Source organism: Spermophilus citellus, assembly GCF_964194105.1.
Source record: "Spermophilus citellus genome assembly, chromosome: 11".
NCBI lineage: Eukaryota > Metazoa > Chordata > Mammalia > Rodentia > Sciuridae > Spermophilus > Spermophilus citellus.
The window spans coordinates 64,366,442-64,391,226 of NC_138192.1; the positions used below are offsets into that span (position 1 = coordinate 64,366,442).

At 38.0% G+C, this 24,785-nt stretch overlaps 1 protein-coding gene across 1 annotated transcript in view; it reads right to left on the reverse strand.

The window, feature by feature from the left end:
* Positions 1-24,785, reverse strand: part of PLA2R1 (phospholipase A2 receptor 1) — a 113,505-nt gene that overhangs the window by 64,776 nt on the left and 23,944 nt on the right. The window contains 7 exon segments of the mRNA XM_081260883.1: positions 1,170-1,282; positions 4,471-4,569; positions 6,412-6,569; positions 8,124-8,318; positions 16,727-16,870; positions 17,333-17,446; positions 20,819-20,992. Of these exon segments, the coding sequence (XP_081117009.1) occupies positions 1,170-1,282; positions 4,471-4,569; positions 6,412-6,569; positions 8,124-8,318; positions 16,727-16,870; positions 17,333-17,446; positions 20,819-20,992 (997 nt within the window).

Sequence of the window (24,785 nt, forward strand, 5' to 3'; positions counted from 1 at the left end):
GAAGGTCATTTAGTCTGTGACATGATGTCAACCCATTCCCCAGTGTATTAATCCATTTCTCTGCACACATGCATGCACATTCTTGTGCATTTTTTGGAGTATATACTGGAAAAGATTCCAGGACAGATGGAGGGAGTGAGGAAAGAAAGAGGGTGAGAGAAGAGAAAAAACACTGGTGACTAAGAATGTTGATTTCCAAATCAAGGGAGAACAACAGAGAAAGCATACAAGGTCTCTCTCCAAAGTAGACAGATGCATGAAGAGTCTCTAGACAAAACCAAAGCACCAGTTCTCCTATTTCCTGGTAGTCAGTGGATTTTTTTTTTTTCATACAGATCTCTCACTTCATTGCTCAGATTGGTCTTGTTCAAGTAATCTTACAGCCTCAATCTCCCAAGTAGCTGGGATTACAGGTATGTACCACCACATGCAGTTTTCAGTGGATATTTTCAAAGGTAATGGCCTTGGCACAAAAGCAAGAGACTTGTTTTGCAGGTGTCTTTCCTGTGGAACCACTGAAGAGTTCTATCCTGCTGCTCTGTTTTAAGCATGGAGAAACTGGCCTTCCAGCCCTCACTGTCCTTGACATTGATTGTGACAGGAGGTCACCTTTGTTATGGCACTTTTTATCCCCAGTAGCATGCTGCAAATAATATGAAGAGTAAAAAGGCACAACCCTCTGCAGGATCAGGAAGACATCTGTGCACAAAGAAGTCTAAGTCTAAACAAAATAGACCTAAGCAGCAATGGTGAGGTATTTGAATACCATCCACATTTTCACTACACTTCCTTTTCTGCTAAAGAAAGACCCCATGCAGTTTACACATATTGTGTTTAAAAAATACTTGGTAAATATTTGTTTTCCATGACAAGCAGTTAGAAGATAAAAGCCTAAATACAACCGAATATATTAGCAAAGCTAGTAATTAATAAATCTTTGTGGAAAGTACAAGTCATCTTAAATTTTACTATTTGTCATTCAAAAATCAATTTAGAAATAACATCAGAAGATTTAAATTCACCTCCATAAATGCTTTAGGTAATTGAATACCCTACTCTACAGCACACTTTACATTTTAAGAAGCTCTGATTATGGTTAGATTTTATCATCCCAAGAGAACCTCACATTGAAGAATAGTAATGTTTCTGCTAGAAAATTTTAATTTTACCTGTTTGTAATGGTCACAAGTGCAGGAGGACAGTAGTAACCGCTGGAAGCCTGGTCAAAGGTGCGAAGGACTGTATCAATTTTGTAACAGAATCTACCATGTCTCTCCCATCCCTTAAACAAGAAAAGGGGAAATTAACAATGTGTTTTATTTTAATTAAATACCCATAGGTCTTTTTTTGCATCTTCTCATATATATAACTTTTTTCTCTGACTCACTCAAATCTCCTTGAATTTTGTCTATCTTTATATTTCTCCTATCTGGTGGTTCCAATAGCTATAGCCACTTTGACACTTTTAAAATTATCTGAACAAACTAGAAATTTTAATTAACTTAAAAATGCAAAAACTTTGACACAAATGAAAATAAAGGGGGAAAACATAGCAAACAAAAGAACCCCAACTCTGGATCCAACCACAGTGTGACTTTATCTATTAATGTTGAATGAATTTCAATAAGTATAATGTCTCCACATCTAGTTTTCTCTTCTGTAAAATGCTATAGTGTAATATTCATCGGGCTATTGTGAATCAGAAAGAATCAACGCAGGCAGAGATCTTAGAGTAGAGCCAGGAAATCAGTAAGAGCAAAGAAGAAAAGTGTCTAGATAATATTGGAGTCTTTTTTTTTTTCAACTTTCTTTCATATTGATTGTTTTGTGTTATCTCTTTGAGCTTAGGGACTTAAATAAAATCACCAACCAGTGGACCAGCTGAGCCTGGAACCCAATTCTGGTGCAATTGAGGATGGTCTTAGTTCGATATGATACTTCCAAATAAAGAATGGCTAAAAATGTATATATACATATATATGACAAAGATTATATTCCTAAATTAACTGTCTGGCCTTTTAGAGAGGAAGAAAGCTAATTTTGACACTCAGACAAAAAAGACAAATATGTTGCTCTATGGCTTAGCCCTAGGAGCAAGTTAGGGTCACTCTGTTCTTTAAAATCACACAATACAGGAGTCATACATTCATTATATTTCAAGTGAATTATTTTAGGTCTTTTTGTTTCAGTATTATTAAACCACATTGCTTAAATGTGCCTTTTTTTTTCTTTTTACTTATTCACCAGTTTTAAAATACCTTTCACTTTGTGCCATGCCAATGCTTACCTGCTTTTGATGAGGCATAAAATGCTTTCTAGAATATTTCTTGGAAAGGTCTCAGTCTTGTCAATTAAAGAAAACCTTAATTTAGAAATCTGATATTTTGGTTCAAAACATTTCATGAAATGATGTGGTTCACATGGCACCCACATCCAGCCGTTCAGGGTCTGCTCTGAATTCACTCCCCTCTACTTCACTCCTGATCCTCTCTGTGTAACTGACAGCTCCAGAGAGACCCCTGTGAGCACTCTGTGGGCCAGGGGCAGGGAGGTTAGACTGCTTTTGTTCCTGGAAGGACAGGTGGAGGGAGGCTGACAATTTGACCTTTCTAACCAACTATTCCTTCTTTATTAGCAGTTTTTGGATCATGGGCAGCTTAGCAAAACAAAAATCCAAGAACTGAACAGCCTCAAGAAAAGGGAGGGTAAAAAGAAGTGGCTGAGTAGTAACCAGGAGAACAAAACCTCTGCACTGCAAGCCCTTGTCCACATAATGGAAGAGTGGAGAGTGACAGGAGAGTCACCCTTTGTATACTCTAGCTGCCACTTCATTTCTAAATGAAAGGATGAGGGTAATAATGTTGAAGCATTTGCTTATATTGTCCAATCCCCAAAAGGTGACTCAGAGGAAAAAATAAATCACTTTGTTTTTTTGGCTTTGAATAAGACTGATTTTGTAAATTCATGTTGCAAGGGGACACTATTTAGAGAGTTCCATTAAAACAAATGGCTAAAAGAAAGGAATCATTGGAAACCATACTCAGAGGCTGATGTAAAGCAAAAAATTATCAGGATATTTTTCATACAACAAAAGAACTAGCCCTAAACTCAGAATCTTGAAATACTGGTAATTCTAGACAGAAAAGGGAAGCAGTAAAGTTCACATAGAGCATTCTGCTTTTTTGTATAAGAAGTTGATTGCTCATTCAGCAAAAAAATAAAACATGTGGAGTTGCCTTGAAAGCCACATAAGATAGAGATTAGGTCAGTGGTCAGCTATAACTAATTCAGGAACTGGAGTCCTTAGATAAACTGTTTGGTGACATGTCAGCTATGGCACATATATTGTCCATCTGGAGTTTGAAGATGTAGTTTATATAAGCATTCATTAACAAATGGAATACAGTTTTTGCAGAGATGGATCACTGTTTAGTTTGAACATAAATAACTGGATTAAAGAAGAAAAGATTTAAAGTGGAGTTACATAAAAATCAGTCTGGGAATTTTTTAAAAAATATTTATTTAGTTGTAGATGAACTTACAGTATCTTTATTTATTTTTATGTGGTGCTGAGGATCGAATCCAGTACCTCACACATTCGAGGCAAGCACTTTATCACTGAGCTACAGCCCCAGCCCCTGGAAAATTTTTGAGAATAACACGTAGCATGAAAATTTCCGATGAAAAAGAGGGAGGGGGCAGGGGGAAGGAGAGAGAACATGGGTCCATATGCTGAGGACACTGAGAGGTCGATTTTTAAATGCAATTTTATCTCAGGGCAGTAAATAGTCAAGAAATTTTAAAGAGATAATTTTCTACCTTTTAGGTTTAAAACCTAAAGTATTACATATTTTTATTTAAACTATCTAAAATACTTTGTTATTATATTAAAGTATCTTTATTATTGCATTTCTAAATAAAGAATATATCACAAGCATGCTCTCCTCTCCTTTATTTTATTCTGTTCCAATATTTAAGTCTCAGAAGGGGAAGAAGAAGGCAAGATGCTGGGTGCCGAAGTTCACGGTGACTCCAAGGAACGCATTTGCTTTCTCTCTGACATCCCATTTGAGAACTATGAAAACCATGTGTGAGAGGAGGCATCGTGCCACAGCCATTGTTTGTACAGATGGCACAACAGGATCATTTACATTTTTTATCTCAAGGAAAAAAAGAGTAGTCTTGGGTCAAAGAGCACAGCAAGACAACGATCTCTCTCAGGGTTGTAAATCCTTCAGGTGCCTCTAGCTGGGAATTGTTTGGTTTGTAAAAAGTATCCCACACTCAGGAAAGAGAGAGAAAGAGAGAGAAAGAGAGTGAGGGGGTGGGAAGGAGAGGAGGAATGGAGAGCCAAGAGAGGGAAGGGAAAGGAAAGGTGGGGAGGGCAGAGATTTACTTTAAATTGAGGGCAGATATATTATTCTACCTATGTAGACCCTGTACCTAAATTGCAGTGTTACCCATACTTACCTCTTGACATCCTGATTCAGCATCAGGAAGAACATGGCCTGCTTTTTTACAAATGTAAAAATAAGTTTCTTCGCAATTTTTGACTTTCCAATATCCCTCCTATGGGAGAAAATGTTATGAAGAATGAATACACTCTGTGCTCATGCTTGTGGGCAATACCCCTTATTATGACCCAATATCTGATTAATAGCAAGTGTTTCCAGTGGGGCCATGTTTCAGGACCCTGCCTAGGAAAGGGTCAGCAGCCCCTCCAGGGATGGGAAGCCTCACTCTCTCTCCAGCATGCAACAGTTTTGATGCCTGCAATTTAGAAACGGGTTAGGAGGGAGGATACAACTGATATTTCTTGGTTGCTGCTGTGTACTAGACCTAATGTTGGGTGATTTTCATGAATTTCAATGTTTCTATCAGGTAGCAATTATTCTAATTTGAAGATTAGGCTTGATGCTTTGCACAAAGTTCTGTAGTCAGTAAAAAAAAAAATTAGAGCTAGGATTGATATCTGGGTCAGTCTGGCTTTGCGTTAAGCTGCTCTCAAATTTTCTTATAAAAAGATGGGATAGAGTATGGTTCAAAATCATTAGTGTGTAACAGAATCACCTGGAGGGACTCCTGAAACACTGATGGCTGTAGCCCTTGATCAGATATTTCATTCAGTGGGTCTGGTGGGACCTGAGGATTTGTAATTGTAAAAGGCTTCAGGTGATGGTGATGTTGCCCGTCTAAGGTCATGTCTTGAGAAGCACATGGATGGAGTCATCCCTCTGATTGATTGAGAGTGCCGCTTTCTCTTCCCAACCACTTCTAAGTGTTAAATCAAAGGCTCTGCTGCTTTTATGTATAAACTTGATGCTGGGGAAATGCCTGGAAGCCACTGTGAATCATCCTCACATGGTTGAAATTCATGTTCAACCCCCAAAGTCCTTCTCCATCACTAAGTTTTCAGAGCATCACTCAGCTCTTTATATAACAGGCTGTCTTCTCCCAGCCCTACCAACGGCTGTTCTCAGATTCCTCATTAATAATAGTATAATATGTGCCAGCAGATTAAAATTTTAATTTTCCAAATGATTTTTTTATTTTAATTCAAGTCAGAACTTTAGATTAAAACCACACAATTCAAATTTCAGTTGGTATTTCAGGTATACGGAATTTTAGGGGAATATGGAGCCCTTCCGTGACCTTCAGAAGCATACTCTGTCAAGAGCTGACATTTTCACCTGTAAGAGCAGCACTGTCCCTCCCCATGGAATCCTCCAGCAAACCATCCAATTATAGAATAGTCAGGCATACCAGAGTTGCTTAATGACTGTTGGATAGATAGATGGATGAATGAGTGGTTTCCTAGGCTTTCACATTCAAATTTAGGTGTTAATCATGATTAGGTAACTAGTTACATATAACGAGTATTTCATTTTAAGGCTTACTTGACGAAAATAAGTGTTGATTTTTGTATACCTACTACTTAAGGAAATAAGCTGTTACAAAGGGGTCTACAGAATATCCCACTTAGAGGAGAAAACCTACCTCACTCTTTTGAAATAATACTATCTATCTAAATGTTGGCTCCTGTTCTATAAAAAAGCTAAGTGAAATATTCTTGTCAGTCAATAGGAAATGAAGGTCATCTTAATTATATCAAAACCAATGAGTCAATAACGTTTCTACTATAGGAGCAGGAACTGTGGTGGATTTCAGCAGAGTCAGACCTATGGCAAAGATTTAGGAGGTCACTGTCTCTCCTTCCCCCAAAGGAACTCAGAGGCACTGCATTAACATGTATAATTGTGACTGCATATGTTATGCAGGCCTTAAGTACACAACAATAAAGGTGTCACAGAAGTAAGTGTCTGGGTCTGTGATGTGGCCCAAGTCCCAGGCATAGGAGATCCTTGACACAGGTCCAGCAACATGAGCATTGAGAAAAACGAATCAACTTACAGATTGCTCTGCTGAGACACATAGCTGGCTTCTATTTGGAAAAATCCGGGGCTCAAGTGTGTGCCAATTAGTAAAGATGACTGAGGAGCCATTAGACCATTCAAAGAAAACTGGAATTTTATTGCTGCTCAAACCAATCCATGTTTCGGATGCATTTTCTGTAAGAGACAATTGTAAATTACTTAAGAGATTCTATTATTTGCAAAGGTGATAATGCACTGAAGTTATTACCAAAACATACTACTTTACATGTGATTGCTTCATGTGAAGAAACCCGTTTAAGCTTCATATAAATACCTGTCTAAACTTTCCCCTCCCACAATATTCAGATCTGCTTCAAGATCTTTTAAGTGAGGCAAAGGGTGAGCTAAAGCCATCACAATGACAAAACCAAAGCAAGACAGACTCCTTGGACTCTAGTTCCTATTATAGTGAGTAAAATAGACCTGAAAATCTGGTTTAACTTCTGCCTAGAGAAAGGGAAAAAAATGGTAGGTTGATTGGATTATGAAAAGGGCACATTTAAGAGAAAAAGCACTTGTAATGATATCTACCTTTAATATTTTTCCCTTTTTCATCCCCTCATCCCACACAAAGGAGAAAAGGAACAGAAGCTCTTACATGAATTAAATTGGCCAAATTATGTTGTTGTATCTTGTGCATGTATGAGTATGTAACAATGGATCCCACTATTATGTATAATTATAACTCACCAATAAGAAATATGAAAAAAAAAAATAAAATGGGAGCAATGGGTTTCTGGAAAAATAACAAAGCGTGACAGCCTAGATAGGATAAAGAGACCCCAGGTGGTTAAGAAATGTCTAAGTGTCATTGTGGACACAGAGGCAGCCTTAGGATTCTTTTAATCCCAAATGGAAAGGATTAGGGAAAATGACAGGAAGATTTGTGTTTTCATGCCAAAGCAAAACCTAACATTCAAAAGGTCATCAAAGCAGAGTTCTGGGGGTTTCTGGGTTTGTTTTCACTTTTAAAAACTGAAAACTGAAATGAATGATTTCAATGTTTTCCAGCAGGATTCCTGTGAACTATAGGACAGGGAGTAGCAGACTGGATCTGAAGGGCTGAAGGTAGTAGAGGCTGAAAGCCCAGAACCTGCACATGACAGATTGCCTGAAAATCACCATGCCAAATAAGTTACGTCTTTCTCACTGCCTGAAATTATTTCATTTAATTATTTGCTTAAGGAATTCCCTTTACATGACCAGCACACAACTACTATACTACATGATGACCATAAAACTAAATCATAGGTTTAGATTTTGCATTAGAAGTTTCAGAAAGTGATATTACCCCTAAAACAATTAAAAGCCATCTAATCATATTTGGCGTATGTGGAGATGTTACAAAGTTTCTGAACATGCATTTAGTAAAAATCCAATTAATTTGCATTCCTGAATATTATTGAGAACCTTTAAATAAATCTGCCCAAAACACTTTTAAATGGCTTAAATTTCTTTTCAACTCCACTAATAAAACATTACTGCAGTCTGGGGTTGTGGCTCAGTGGTAGAGCGCTCACCTTGCATGTGTGAGACCCTGGGTTTGATCCTCAGCACCACATAACAATAAATAAATAAATAAATAAATAAAATAAAGGTATTGTGCCCAACTACAACTAACAAAATATTTTTTAAAAAAGTTACTGCATCATGTTTCATTCTTCTTAAACCTAAGGCAAAGATACTCACCATCTCTAAGGAGATTTACAAGGAACTCCACCTCTGCTAATGAAGCTATGTCTATTAATGTGCTGTTATCAGACTGGCAAGAATGCAAAGCCTCATTCCAGGTCTTTTCTTCTTTCTGAAGTTTGTAGCAATTACGATTGTAGGGATTCCAGCCAGGCTCACAGTGGGTAGCGTGATATTTCCAAGCATCTTTATCTTTTTTCAACAAAAAGCAATGTAATTTTCCACAATTATTTTAACATGACTTATTACTCTTTATTTAAATTGCCATCAATATGATTACTTTGAAAATGTGAAAATCAAGATAAATGCAATGACATATAAATCGTGGAATTTTAGATCCTCAGAATTGAGAAGGGTCTAGTCTCTGATCTAGATCTAGATCTAAAGTCTAATGAATCTCAGCTCCTCATTTTCCAGATGAGACATCTAAGACACAAAGCAGTAGGAGACTTTACAAAGATCATGTAAAACAAAAGCTGAAAGTCAGGGCTAGTTAACAGGGTTAGGTATGATTTCACTGCTATCTGAGGGAAGAAAACATTCTTTTAAAATTGCTTCTTGGACTCTGACAACAATTAGAATCATAGTCCAAGAATGTAGAACATTTAGACATCATCCAGTGGTTTTCAAGCTAGGAAATGAAGCCACATAGAACCCTTTTAAAATATGGAGTTTTAAACCTCAGTCTAAAGGTTACAATAAAAAGGTGAAGGAGGAACTTTTTCTGATGGAAGCAATAGCAGAGCCAAGCAAGAACCTGGTGTGGCAGAGCAAGATGGTGGTTGAGGGCTGGGATGCAGCTCAGGGGTAGAACGCTTGCCTGACATGTGGGAGGTGCTGGATCTGCTCCTCAATATGTTCGCTCTTGTGTGCTTGCTGTGCACAGGCCCCCCACCCCCAAGATGGAGATGAGTAAGATCCTCCAGTGACGTCTCCCCACAGAACACCAAGCTGAACAGCTATTCATGCACCAAACTACCTTCACAAGAGCCAAGGAAATCAGATGAGAGACTCTAGGCCTTGCTTTTAGTACAAAATGAAAGGGCATACTAAAGAAGGCAGGAAGGAAAGTGTCACCTCTCCTCCAATTCTAAGCAGTCAGGCACATAAAGAGGTGCCTCCCCCTTGGGGGAAGTAGAGAGAACCATGTTCGAGGTCTTCAACTTGAAGCCCAGTACCAGGCCCACCATGGTGAAACCAGTGACCATGGCCCCTATTGCCAGACTAATACCTGTGGACTGAACTCCACGAATTGTTAGGCAGACTGTCTCCACTAAGTTTCCTCCAATCTCCAGCAGCAGAGCAGGGAGCAGGACTCCCTTCTTGGGGAACAGGGCATGAAAGCTAGCACAGGGCTTTGTGTTGAAGCTCCAGTGCCAGGCCCACTGCAGTGAGACCCAGCACCTCTTAGAAACTGAAGACCTCATTCACAGGCCACAACTCCTAGATAGAGCCTCTGCGTCAGCCCCAGCATCAGGTGGCAATCAGTTGAGTTTTTGCCTGCATCATCTCTGGCCGTAGAATGAAACTGGGGTACACCTACCCTCTTCCTGAGACTGTACAGGCCCCTGCAGCTATGAGACTCAAGTACAACCTAGTTTAATTTAGCCTTGGTGTCTTCCACCACCAGTCTCAGACAGCAGCTATTTTCTTTTCTTTTTTTGGGGTAGGGTGAGGTAGGTGGATACTGGGAATTGAATTCAGGGCCACTCAACCACTGAGCCACATCTCAGCCCTATTTTGTATTTTATTTAGAGACAGGGTCTCAGTGAGTTGCTTAGTGCCTCGTTTTTGCTGAGGCTGGCTTTGAACTTGCAAACCTCCTGTTTCAGTCTCCCAAGCCACTGGAATTACAGGCGTGTGCCACCTAACTCGGCTAGCCAGTTATTTTCTGAGGGCAGTGCTCTCAGACAGTGTCCTAGAACTGCCCATGAACCAGAAAGACCTACATCCCAGGGGCAAAGACTCATGTTTTGGCCTGTTTCTCTGCCATCTGTGGTATGGGCCTCGGAATACCCCTGAGACTGTGCAGGCCTTTGCAGCTATGAGACTCAGGTGTTACAGCTTACTGACAGTCTTAGTGGCCAAGGGACAACCTTCACAACACTACCTCAACCTTGGGCAGTATAATGTGCTGCAAAATGCCATTCACCGTGGACAGGAGAGGGTGTAAGTACAAGACTTTGCCCTAGACCTCAGTGCTAATTTGGTGAACCTTTTTTTTTTTTTTTTTTTAAAGAGAGAGTGAGAGAGAGGGGGGAGAGAGAGAGAGAGAGAGAGAGAGAGAGAGAGAGAGAGAGAGAGAGAGAGAGAGAGAGAGAGAACTTTTTAATATTTATTTTTTTTTTTTAGTTCTCGGCGGACACAACATCTTTGTTGGTATGTGGTGCTGAGGATCGAACCCGGGCCGCACGCATGCCAGGCGAGTGCGCTACCGCTTGAGCCACATCCCCAGCCCAATTTGGTGAACCTTAACACCAGGCAGATCCTGGTGGGTTCATCCCCAGGCCTGCCTGCAGAGGAAGCCTCTGGAACAGCTCCAGTGCCAGGGGAAGATACATGGCCTCAGTCTATTGTATTTCTGTTCTAGCTAATGGCAGAATAGGCCACAAGTCCACCTCATCAATAGGCAGCCCATAGAGTGAGCCTTGCTCCTACCCAATTTGTGTTGGTCTTAGTGGGCTCAGGATGTGATGCAGCTCTGGTGGCCACAGGTATGACAGAGGAACTTGAGGCTGGTTCATCCATCTGCCTAGGGCCAGGTAGAATCTTGCAGTGTAACTACAAGGCCAGTAACTGTGGATGAGGCATCTGGGGTTATTGGTGTTCAAGAAGGACTTGAAAATGCTGAAGGGGTAGAAAGCTTACTCGAAGAAATAATAACAGGAAACTTCCTAAACCTAGAGAAGGATACAAATATCCAAGTACAAGAAAGTTAAAAGTTATCAGTCAGATTTAACTTAACCAGGGCTAGCCCAAGGTATTTTATAATCAAGCTCTAAAAGGTGAAAGATGAAGAGAAGATTCTCAAAATTGCAAGAGAGACAAACAGCACATTGGAGTCTCCCAATTTACTCAACAGCAGACTTCTTAGCAGAGACCTGGTAGACCAGGACAGAGTGGCCTGAGATTTTCATAGTACTGAAGGAAAAAGAAGTAAAAAAAGTATTTTCTGAGGATACTGTACCCAGCAAATCTATCCATTAGAAATGAAGAAGAGATAAAGACATTCCCAAATGAAAACTTGAGAAAATACAATACTACCAGATCTATTACACAAGAAACGCTAAAGGAAGTTCTTAAAACTGAAATAAAGAGACATTAATGAGTAAGAGTATGAATGGGAAGGTAAAAAACCTACTAGTAAGGGTACATAAACAAATTCAGAATGTTCTCATATTTTCTCATATGGTAAGTATGGTGTTAAACCATTCATATCTTTAACATAAAAACTAAAATTTAAAATGTTGAAAAATAATAACTACATTAATGTGTTAAGAGATAGGCAATATAGAAAGATGTAAAATGGGCTATCAAAAAATTTAAATGGGAGAAGGAGGGGGCTGTGAATGTGTACTTTTCTTAGTAGTATATTTTCTCTTGTTCTTTTGTATTTGGTTCTGTTCTGTTCTTTAAGTTGGTAAAAATTAAAAATAACTTATTATAATCAAAAGTTATGTTTTGTAAGCCTCATGGTAACCACAAAGCAAAAATCTATAATAGACAAAACAAAATAAAAAGCAAAGAATCAAAACACACTGATAGAGTAAATCACTTAACCATAAAGGAAGACTGTAAAAGAGGGAGAAATAAAGAATTACAAAAATACTAGAATACAAGTTATAAAGTGATTACCTCAAACATAAATGAATTAAATTCTCCAATTAAAAGACATACAGTGTCTGGAGCAAAAAAGAAAAGAAAACAACAACAACAACAACAAAAAACCCAAGACCCAAATATATGTTGCTCACAAGAAACTCACTTTACCTCTAAGGACACATATAGGGTGAAAGTGAAGAGATTGCTATGATATGACATGTAAGTAGAATCAAAAAGAAAGCAGGAGTAGCCATATTTATATAAAATAAAATAGACTTTAAATCAAAAGCAGTAAAAAGAGAAAAGGAAAGTCACTATAAAATAATAAGGGGTAGCCAGGCACAGTGGCACACAACCGTAATCCCAGCAACTCAGGAGACTGAGGCAGGAGAATTGCAAGTCTGAGGCCAGCATCTGCAACTTAACAAGACCCTGTATTAAAACAAAAATAAAAAGGGCTGAGGATGTGGTTCATCAATATATGGAATGTGGAAAAACTGAAAGTTCTCTTTTTAAGATCTACAACAAGACAAAGTTGCCAATATAGTCACTTTTAGCCAATATAGTCTTGGAAGTCCTAGCCAGAGCAAGCAGGCAAGAGGAAGAAATAAAGGACATCCAAATTGGAAAAAAAGAAATAAAATTGTCAGTCTCCAGAAGACATGATCTAACCAAATAACTTTTAGAACTAATAAATGAATTCAATAAAGTTGCAAGATAGAAAGTCAATATATAAAAATCAGTAATGTTGCTTTATGCCAATAATGAATTATTTGAAATAGAAATCAAGATAGCAATCTCATTTTCAATAGCTATCAAAAAGTCCTTTTTTTTAAAAGAGAGAGTGAGAGAGGGAGAGAGAGAGAAAGAGAGAGAGAATTTTAATATTTATTTTTTAGTTATCGGCGGACACAACATCTTTGTATGTGGTGCTGAGAATCAAAACCGGGCCGCATGCATGCTACCGCTTGAGCCACATCCCCAGCCCTCAAAAAGTCTTGAAATAAGTTTAGCCAAAGAGATGAAAGATATCTACAATGAAAATTTGAAACATTGATTAAAGAAATTAGAGACAAAAAGTGGAAAGACATCCTGTGTTCACAGCTTAGAAGAATCAGTGTTGTTAAAATGTCTGTATTGCATGAAATGATTTACAGGTTCAGTGCAATTCCTATCAAAATACTAATGATATTCTTCAGAAAACTAGAGAAAACAGTCCTCAAATTAATATGGAAACAAACAAAACTCCAAATAGCCAAAGTCATCTTAAACAAAAGAACAAATCAGGAGGCACTACACTGCCTGATTTCAAGACATACTACAAAGCTATAACAATCAAAACAGCATGGTATTGGCATAAAAACAGACACATAGACCAATGGAACAGAAGAGAGAACCTAGAAATCTACCCATGCTTCCATAGCCAACTGGTTTTTGACAAAGGTGCTAAGAACACACATTGGAGAAAGGTCAGTCTTTTCAATAAATGGTGCTGGAAAAATATCCACATGCAGAAGACTGAAATTAGACCCCTATCTCTTACCTGTTACAAAAATAAGCTAAAAAAAAATGAAGACTTAAATGTAAGACATGAAAGTACTTGATGAAAAAAGGAGAAATGCTTCAGGACTTTGGAGTGGACAAGCATTTTTTGGTTGAGACCTCACAAATATAGGAAACAAAAGCAAAAATGGAAATTACTTCAAACTATAAAGCTTCTGCTAAGTGAAGGAATTAATCAACAGAGCACAGAGAGAATCTACATAAAGGGAGACATATTTGCAAACTGTGCATCTGACAAGGAATTACTACCTAGAATATAGAAGGAACTCCAAAAATTCAATTAAAAAAAACTAATAGCTTGATTAAAGTGGGCGATAGGGCACAGTGGCACACGCCTATAACCCAGCAGCACAGGAGGCTGAGACAGGAGGATTGTGAGGTCAAAGTTAGCCTCAGCAAAAGTGAGGTGCTAAGCAACTCAGTGAGACCCTGTCTCTAAATAAAATACACAATAGGGCTGGGGATATGGCTCAGTGAGTTGAGTGATCCTGAGTTCAATATCTGATACAAAAAAAAAAAAAAGTCTAGACTTTGGGCAGGGGTTGTGGCTCAGTGGTAGAATGCTTGCCTAGCATGTGTGAAGCACTGGGTTAGATCCTCGGCACCACATAAAAATAAAAGTATTGTGTCCATCTAAAACTGAAAAAAAAAAAAAAGCAGTGGGTGTTCCTTACTCCCATAGAGCTGACAGTTGGAGATAGAGAACTTAAAAAAAAAAGTGGGCAATAAATCTAAGTAGACATTTCTCAACAGAAGATATCCCAATGGCCAATAGAAATTAAAAAAAAGTTTAATATCACTAGTCACCAGGAAAATGCAAATCAAACCACAATGAGATATAGCCTTGCCCCAATAAATAAATGGCTATTATAATAAAGACTAAAGAGAATCAATACTGGCAAGGAGGTAGAGAAAAGGAAACCCTTGCATACTGTTGTTGTGAATGTAAATTAGTATAGCCATTAAGGAAAACAATATGGAAGTTCCTCAAAAAATAAATATGTAACTACCACATGATCCAGTAATCCCACTAGTGGCTATATTTCCAAAGGAAATGAAATCAGTATGTCAAAGACACATCTGTTTTACATGCTTATTGCAGCACTATTCATATTAGTCAAGAAATGGAAACAACCTAAGTATCCATCAACTGGCAAATGGGTAAAGGAAATGTGGTGAATGGAACAGAATACAGTCAGACATAAAAAGGATGAAATCCTGTCATTTGGAACAACATGGATGGAATTGGAGATCAGTATGTCAAATGAACTAAGCCAGGCATAGAAAGACAAGTACTGCATGATCTCACTCATATGTGGAATATAACAAAGTTGATCTCACCGTAGTTAAGAAAAGACTGATGATTACCAGAGACCAGGGAGAATAGGTGGGGAGAGATGGGGAAAGATTGATCAATGGGTGTTGAATTACAGTTAGATGGACATGGGAGGAACTGGTGTTTTTGCACTGTGAGGTGACTGTAGTTGATAAAGATGTATTGTGCATTTTGAGAAACTGTAAGAAATAATTTTCAAAGTTTTACTGGGAAATGAAATTGGCCAAATTACGTTGTATGCATATGTGAGTAAGTAACAATGAATTCCACTAATAAAACTAGAATGCACCAATGAAAATAGAAATGATTTGAGGAGGTAGAGATTTTAACCTGATGTCAATGCTGTGCAATGTGTACATGTATCAAACCATTAAAGGTTGCCCTGTTAACATGTACAATTCTTATTTTCTTTATGTGTCAGTTAAAACAAACAAACAAACAAACAAAAAACCCTGGGATCCCAGAAGCACAGTGTGAAGACACTGGACTGAATCATCAAAGAATTTCTTGATCTCAAAGCAACAGCATATACTGCAAAGAAACCTAATGCCACTATTCCCATTTCTGCTCTTCTAGCCTCAATTAGTAGATTAGAAAAACATAAAACAGAAGAAAGGAGGCAGGGGAATGCAGGAGGGCATAAGAAAAGAATGAAAAGATGAAGAAGAAAGACATGGACAAAGAAAGGTGAAAGAAGGAAGAGACAGAGGGAAAAGGACAAAAACAGCTGGCAGCATTTTTAGCAAATTCTTGAAAAATCCCTGTGGGGGAAAAAATGACAGGATCCCTACCCTGTTGTACATTATTCGAAGGCTGAGCTATTTAAAGGAGAATAACAGTTAAAACCTGATTGTAAGGGGCAATATTTAAACATGAAAATTTAGCCTTTTTAAAATGTAGAGTTGTTTCTAATTATTCTTGTAATGATTCTTTTAAAAATGGTTATGTTTTTATCTCTACTTTTGAGTTAAGACATTTATTCCCACAAGAACTAAAAGGAGGTAATAGACCTTAAAGACAGAAACAATTGGGCTAGATTGTAATTTGGTATTATTTAAGTCTTAATTATACCATTTTTTTGTTATTTTAGGGGGAGGGTGTTACTAATAAGAGATACAGATGTGGTACAAAATCGAGAAGGGTGTAAAGTTATAATTAAGTAGGGAGAATTGGTTCTGCTGCAGAGTAGGGTGACTACAGTTGAAAATAATGCATTGGGCTTGGGATATAGCTCAGTTGGTAGAGTGCTTGCCTCAAATGCACAAAGCCCTGGGTTCAATCCCCAGCGCGTGTGCACACACAGACAGACACACACAAAGTGCATTGTATATTTCAAAATAGCCAGAAGAGGGTTTTGAATGTTCTCACTACAAAGAAATGATGATCATTTGAAATAAAGGATAAGCTAATAATCCTGATTTGATCATTATGCAATGCGTAGATATATTGAAACATATCGAAACACAACATTCTATCTCATAAATATGTATAATTATTGTGTGTCAATTAAAAAATTAACAAAAAGAAAATTAATGAAGTAAATAATTTGATATGCTTAATTTCTAGGGGAACCATAAATAAAACTCAAATCTAGGGTAGCAAAAAGAGCAGGCAGAATGATAAAATGCAAATTTTTTTAAAAAAAGGAAGAAAATGTTTGCTATGCTCAGGTTGTTTCGGCTTTTAGTAAAAGCCTAACTACATCTGTTAGATTCATTGTGCTTTTGGAATTACAGATATTATCTAGTTACACATTTTTATTCATAAAAACATAAATCAGCTTTAGCTAAATATAAATTATGAATTAACAAAAATAGAGGAATTTGAATATATTGAGAGGATGAGTAAACAACGTGCAAGAACAAGTTAAAACACTTACCAACTATTTCATGATCAGTGTGGTTTAGATATTTTTTACATATATAAGGCAAGGTGAACTCGCAGTCCCTACTCCTCCAGGCATTTGACATAAATGTATTAAATACTCCACAGCGATATTCAACAAATGGATCAACGTTCGTCTCTGAAAATACAATATGTGTGTTTCAAGTGAGTTTAATACACACTGAAATGTAATTTTAGCATCAAAAGATACTTCTCAAAGATAGTCAAGCCTATTAGATATTATGATTTTTGCAGCTAAAGTCCAGACGTGACAATTAAATGATTTCCCAATGATGGCAAAAGAGCCAATTTCACTTTAAAGTGAATTTTTTTTTTTTTTGCAATTTGTTGTTATTTCTTAAAACAGCAGCTGGAACCTGAACTCTAACCCACATTCTCCTGCAGCCTCAGCTAAATAGCTTACCTTCCTGGCCTCTACCTTATTTGTCTGGAAAAACTTGCCTTACAGGATATTTAGTTAAGCTAAAAAATATTTATAAGCCACTTCGAGAATAATATCTTGTATCTACATGGGACATGCTGCTGCTTAAGGCCACAGAATGATGCCACATGTCGAAGGTAAGTAAAACACTGTGGGTACCTGTGTTCCAGTTCAGATAGGTAAGTGGGGTGCCATCAGACCACTGCCAGCCAGTGTTTTCATCCAGCTGATTCAAACCTGTCCATACTTCTACTGCTTTACCACTTATGTGCTCTGAAAAGAAAATCATGGAATTAGAAAGTTTTTAATGTTAGACTTCTTTTTGTTTTCCTATTCCTGGTTCATGGAGTCATCAATCAACCTTAGTAACTGGATGGGGTTTAGGTGCTACTAAAACCCACCCTGATGCTTCAGAGGGACAAAAGCAAACCTCCACTGTCCTCAGAAACCCAGCAAACTCCTGAAGTTCACACTTGGCTGTCAGTGTTTCATTCAAGCATCCAAAAATGTTGTCCTTCAAAGGTTCTCAATGTACTCAGGGGTGCATTGTTAAGATTCTGAAGCCATCTTATGAGGAAGTGCCCAGGGCCACTCCCAGAAAGCCAACGGAGGCAAGTCTTTAAATTTCAGAAGGTGTGCTGAAGCACAGCAGAGCAGGGAGAGCCAGTCAGAAATGTGTGGCCAAGAGAAGCAGCAAAATGCAAGGGACCAGAGAGCATCCAGAGGGATCCCCATCAGATGTGGACTAAAGCCACATGCAGTATGTTAGGGTTTAGCTATTAGATGTCTCAAGAGCTCATGTGTGAGACAGTGCAAGAAAGTTTACAGGCAAAATAATTGGGTTATGAGAACCTTAACCTATCAGTGCATTAATTCCTGATAAGATTAACTAGGTGGTAGTTGTAGGCAGGTAGGGTGTGGTTGGAGGAGGTGGGTCCCTGGAGGCATGCCTTTGGGGTATATATTTTGTCTTGATTGAGCAGAGCTCTCTCTCTCTCTCTCTCTGTCTCTGTCTCTGTCTCTGTCTCTCCCTTTCCTGGAGCCACGTCCTCAGCTGCTTTCCTCTGCTACACCTTTCCACCATGATGTTCTTCGCTTTGAACCCTGAGGAATGGAGTCAGCCATCTATAAACTGAGACCTCAGAAACTGTAAGCCCCCAAGTAAACTTTTCCTCCTAAAATTGTTCTTGTCAGGTCTTTTGGTCACAGCAGTGAAAAAGCTGACTAAAACATTTGAGGCTGCTCCCACTACTTAGGTCAGAGACAGTTTATGGCAGGCTGGCTCTGTGGCTCCTTTGGCTAACCACTGCATCTCGCATCTCATGTTTTAATTACCCAGGTTATGAGGTCAGGGTATTCACATAGCAAGTCTACAGCATCCTCAGTGATTGCACATGGAATCTCGTCCTAATGCTATTTAATTATTCCTTTCAAATAGCACCATATGACCATTAACAGGTCGAAACAGGTTTTGTGATGACAAGAAATGTATTGAAAGATGCATTGATGCTAGGTTTGGTGGTGCACGCCTGTAATCCCAGCGGCTTGGAAGGCTGAGGCAGGAGGATCGAAAGTTAGGATCGAAAGTTCAAAGCCAGCTTCAGCAAAAGCCACATGCTAAGCAACTCAATGAGATCCTGTCTCTGAATAAAATACAAAATAAGGCTGGGGATGTGTCTCAGTGGTCAAGTGCCCCCTGAGTTCTATTCCTAGTACCCCCGCCCCCCAAAAAATGCATTGACAAAACAGGGAGAAATTTCCATAATTCATATCTAAGTAAGTGCCAAGTGATGTTTTAAAGTAATCTAATTAAAATATAAATTATTCTTATATTTTGAATGTCCATTGTGCAATTGTTTTATTAACACACATAAAGGCATTCTGCAATTTATAATCTGTTTAAAGTTCAAAATACCTGTCTACTTATCTTTACAACTAAATTGACCCTCAATATTGTAATAACAAACTCAAATGTAAATTCCTTTGGATATTGCTTGGCATATATGACAGCTTATATAATTCTTTATTCCCATAGTTAATGTTCATCAGTGACTAGCAAGAAACATTAGATTATTCTCATCATTAAAAATAGGTTAATTAGAACTGAATTCTGTCTTTATGAATAGACTTCTGTTTTCCTAAACAACTTTCAAAGTCTAATTATAGAATTGAGGAATATGAATCAAAGTCTCTAACATTTTATTTTCAAAAATAGTTATTGAAATTCAATGCATAATTCCAAATCTTCTCATAAGATATCTTTGCAGTTAAGATAGATAAAACTGTAATTCATAAATGGTGTGCAAACTTTTACATAAAAACCAGTCCAGGTTAATAATAATTTTGGAAATTGGTGTTTTCCTCTAATATGACTCACTCAAACCTGGGGGGGAGGGTAGGCATGCACTGTTTATCCATTTGTAACAATTCTTCCGGAAAATGTTACTGAAAATGTTCAAAAGCTTTTAAGTAAGTGTGCCTCTTCTTCCATTCTGGGAATCCACTTCTATAAACTTATAGAGAAATAATTGTGGAACTATGAACAATGAAATGTGCAGGGATGGTTAATAATTATAACAAATAAGTAAATAAGATAATTTTATCTGTCTCTAATTAAGAGGAGATTACATAAATACATTACTGCCTAACTACACTACTAGGTAATCATTAACAATTATGATGTATACTATATATTTACAGACATGGACACGTTTCTTATAGGTAGGCGAATGAAAAAGGCAGCTTACCCAACTGTGTGCATGGTTGTTAAATGGTCAACACACACTGAGTATTCGTTATGTGTGCTGGGCACTTTTCTAAGACTTCATCTGCATTATAAGATGTAATCTCCACTAAACAGTAGGTACTATATTATTTCCTCTAGATAGTGGAGGAATTGAGGCACAGAGTGTTTAAGTGAGTTGCTTGAATAAATCTGTTAGTAAGTGGTAGAGGCAGGATTCAATCCCAGGCAGGGAGCTCTCTGGTTCCTGCACCTATATTATGTGCAATAGCTGCCTCATACTTTCATATGATGCCATTTGTTCCTATATGCTATGTATATCCCATGCATTTATATGTTTTTGCAAAAGGACATGGTTAACTCTGGTTTATAGAACTATAGGCAATTTTTCATTTGCTTTTCTTTCTGTAAAGCTGATTTAAAAATTATTTTCATTGTCCTACATGTGTAATAAAATTTGAGAAAAAAGTGTCAAAAACTCTTAATGAAAATGACTAATTTTTTGACACTTTTTAATGTTTCAAAAAAAAATTTTAAAGGGATTCCCAAACACATTTAATCTATAAAGAAGAAAAAGAATGATTTAGGAAATGGGTATAAGTCTCGCTTGTTAGTACAAATCCTTTGACATTTTATATTATTGTCTTATACTGTTAGTTCACATGTGTGTGTTTTTGCTTTTCCCACTAAAATGTTCAATTCTTTGGCATCTTCCAGAAGCCAGTATGTACTGCATGCAGTGAGTGACAGATAAACTGTTAATTAATAGAGTACTTAATAATTTATAAATGGAATTCAATGACTAATGTCTTCAGAAGAGACATTTTTGCATATGTGAACATAACTGTTAACATTAATCATTTTATCATACCAATATCAATGTGCGTCATCCACCTACTTACTCCTTATGAAATTTTCTTCACTTTCATCTGCAATACTTAATAAAGCACTTCCTTGCATCTGGCATGAAGAATGTGCCTCAGTCCAAGAGAGAAATGAAAGCAGATTGAATTGGTAGCAAATGTGTGAATTGAGGTCCTTCTCCAAGACAGCATCACAACCTATCTCTGTAGAGGCTGGAAAAAAATCCATTGAAAACATTCACTATAGTGTTATTTTATCCATACAGACATATATTTCTCAGACACTTTTGAATGGAATGAGTCCAACTTGCAACCTCTAAAACTTATCTATTCTTGATTAGGTCTGTTAGATGAAAATCTGCATTGTTATTTCATTGATGTCTTACAGTTAAACTTTTTCAAGATTTACCTAAGGATATTCAAGAAATTATCAATAAAGAAGCTCTGATACATTCAAGGAAAATAATAGAAACTGGTTTTAAGAGAAGGAAATAGAAGTGAAACATCGATAAAAAATAAAATCTGTATTCATTGGTGAGTAATCATTTACAGCTTTACATCAAAAGCTGTGTGAATTAAAATGTATATTGGAGACAGACACAAATGTTGCTTCAAAAGATTTTTCTCCCTAAATACCCAAGTGCTAAGTGAAATACATAGAATAGAATAGTTACATGAGTCAATAGTGAACACAAATTTTCAAATAAACATCAAGCACAGGAACCTTGATATTTGAATAGTTCCTCCAGCCAAGAGGAATAGAAGCAAAATCCACTTGTAAGATATTGGCCAAAGATTGCATAGTATGCCTGAAAGTAAATTTCATGAAGTATGAAATGTGGATCTGAAATCTGAAGTTTCTTGAAATAACAGAAAATGAAGACCTAGTTTGGGTGCTTTTGCTAAAATGCTAAATTAAGCCCTAAGATAGAGTAAGCAAAGAATTTCAGACTGTAGAAAATGAGATTCATCCTATAGCATGAATGTAGCTGATGGACAGGCCACCTACTACAATCTAGAACATCCTTTCCCAATTGTGGTCCTCAGAATAAGATGAATTCAAGAGTCTCCACAAAGTAGATCCAGGCCATAATGCACATTGGTGTCCTCTGGGAAATTCCCGGTGTGTATTAGCCTATTAAAGAATGAAATGTTCTGCAGTTCAGGTAATTTTATTTCAGTATTCTTTAAACTTATTTGATGGTGAAAGCCTTTTTAGTTTCTTTTCCCCATGCTTAGTTAGGTGGTTCTCTTGGGAAATGTGGAAAGTTTTTTGTTTTTTTTTTCATGTTTGGTTACAACACACATTCCCCAGAACTGAGTGAGTTAATCAGAAGTTATTAAATCACATATAAATCTCAGGTTGTCTTTAGAATTTCCTGGCTGATACATGTATTTATTGAAGGGTCCAAAACTGAAGTGAGCAGAAGACAAGACTATCACAGAACAACAGATGAAGAAAGAAAAGGGAAAGAGAGAGGGAAATTAGTAACCATTTTGCCCTGGTGGCTGAAATTTCCCCATGAGATGAAATCCTTAGAGATGGTCTTCAGCTAAAATGCTAGGCCTTCCCGTTTTTTAGAGCTTAGTTCTGTCATGTTCATCCAGTGCAGCAGCTGAGACCAGAAGGGGGAGCAGGGAGGGAACTGTTTACTAATTAAGGGTGCAAATGATTCATGTAGCCAGATTATTTTTTAAAATGTAGACTGTCAGTCTCAGAGGTTCTGAAACAGTTGGTCTAGGGCAGGATTCAGGAACATGTCTTTAAAACATGTTTTTAAAACATGGTTTCCAAGGCAGATGCTCCAGGAAGCAAATACTAGAAAACACTGTCTTAAAGGAAAAAATTCAAAACCCTTCCTAAGGAGGGCGTGTCCAAGTAGGCCTTGGCTATTAGAAGAGAGTGGAATGTTAGAAAAGCAAATCTGAGGGCTGGGGTTGTGGCTCAGTGGTAGAGCACTTGCCTAATATGTGTGAGGCACTGGGTTTGATCCTCAGCAGATCTGAGAGGAGGCTCAGTCCTGGTGAGTGGGGTATCTGCTTCTCATCTGCTACCATGGAGACTTGGCAATAAATCCTAATAAGCCTCCAGACCACAGCTAAATACATGACAAGAAAAGTTCTGCACGGCATTTCAATTGATCTTATTCCCATTTATTTATTTTTTTTCCCCAAGAGTTAGTCTGGCTCTGTCAATATGACTTTGTGTAGAACCTGCCTGAATTCTACATACTCAACAGTCAAGGTTAAAGGTTTGCAGGTGATTGTGTCTATGCTACACACCACATGGCCCAGTTGGTGTTAGGTTTTCCTTGGTTTTGAATTCTCAAAGTTATTTGATAGAGAAACTTCAGTCAAGTATTTGCAATAGGCGTTCATATACTCCTCACGAGTCAACTCATTTGTCATTGAAACTTGGTTTACCTGAAATGTAAGGATTTGTTCTTTTGTGCAGGTAGACACAAATGCTCTCTGTTTCCCTAGATGGACGGAGTGTCACTCCACAGATCTCACTGGAAGGTTGTTAAATAACAAGTCCAGGCACAGCAGTGAGCACTGTTCTGGGTGGCCCTGCTCCCCGTCAGGACAAAAGGATTTGTTTCTCCAGTTGCCAAGGGACACCCCTCAGCATTAAGCCCTCGTTAAGTGTTGCCTTGGCTGAAGAGTCTCTTTGTCCAGGGTCACTTCTCTCTTCCCTTCTCCACACCATGACTGGTCAAGGCAAGGACAAGATCCCCCTCCCAACTAGGAGCAACTTGGAAGGGACACACCAATTTGAGAACTCCTCATAGTATTGGTCTAGGGGTCATTAGACTACATTATATCTACCTCTATGCGCTTCTGCTCTCTTCCCTTCCTTTCCTCATAATCTCATCCTGCGAGGATTCCCCAGGAGACTCCCTGCATGCTAACCTCTGCCTCAGAGACTTCTCTCCAGGACCTACCTGCCACAGGCTCCTAGCTCTCTCTTTCTAAGCCACTGAAAACCTAAGACTGAAAGTTCATGTCTCAATATGTTTAATTATTCTGGAAAAAAATTTAATCTAAGGGATAGAATCATCATCATATTTCTTTGCATATTTGGTTGTCTTTCTATTATCTTTTCTCTCACTGAATTTTGAACTCCTTGAGGGAAGTTGATTGTTTGCTAGAGATGATAGAAATCATTTGCATGATGTTGTAGGTTGGAGATCTTTCCCCTCCAAGCCACCTCTGTTGCAATGGGCTGAGGTGTTTTCATACCAACCCTGATTTTACTGTGAACTATGGCAGATATCAGCCTTTCCTTGCTCTTAAGTGTGGCTTGTTTTTCTTCCCTAAGGATATAGCTTAGCCCTTGTCCCAGGTGTACTGTTTCTTGTCACTTTTTTAAATTGTTGAATTTTTTTAGAAAAATGAAGACTAGTACTATCAAAGCTGCTATTGAATGCCAACTTGTAAAATTACTATTTTTTGTCTCATTTTGGTCTTCCTGTACTCAGCAAATAGTTGTTGGGTGTCTGTTCCCTGTAAAGTGCCCTGCTGGTAAATCTTGTTTAACAGGGTCTACAGGCCGAGTCAGGATCCTTGCAATGCACTTTTTGAATGCCTTATACACTCCTTGGAAGGTAGCTCTGATCATAATTGAAATTGGATGATACATTATGTGACTGCTTGTTGATCATCTGTTCCTCTTGATAGAAGCATTAGGAAAGCAGGAAGCGTGTTCTACTTAGCCCATTCTATCCCCTAAGCTTCCTATCAGTATTTAAAGATTGTTGGGTGGAGGAGGACATGTTATCAAAGGAAGCTGAGAAGTAGTAGTCACCAAGGAAGGAAAATTAGACTGCCTGTGTTACAAAGACCCCAGGCAAAATTGTCCCTTCCAATTTTCTTATGTGTTGCTCTGTCTTTGAATATGAAGATTTAGCTCATTAGTGACTTTATGGTGCCCTGTTTCAATGAAGGAGCCCAATCATCTGTCTCCTCTGTGCCTGCATCCAACAGAGGAGCATTGCCAAGGAAA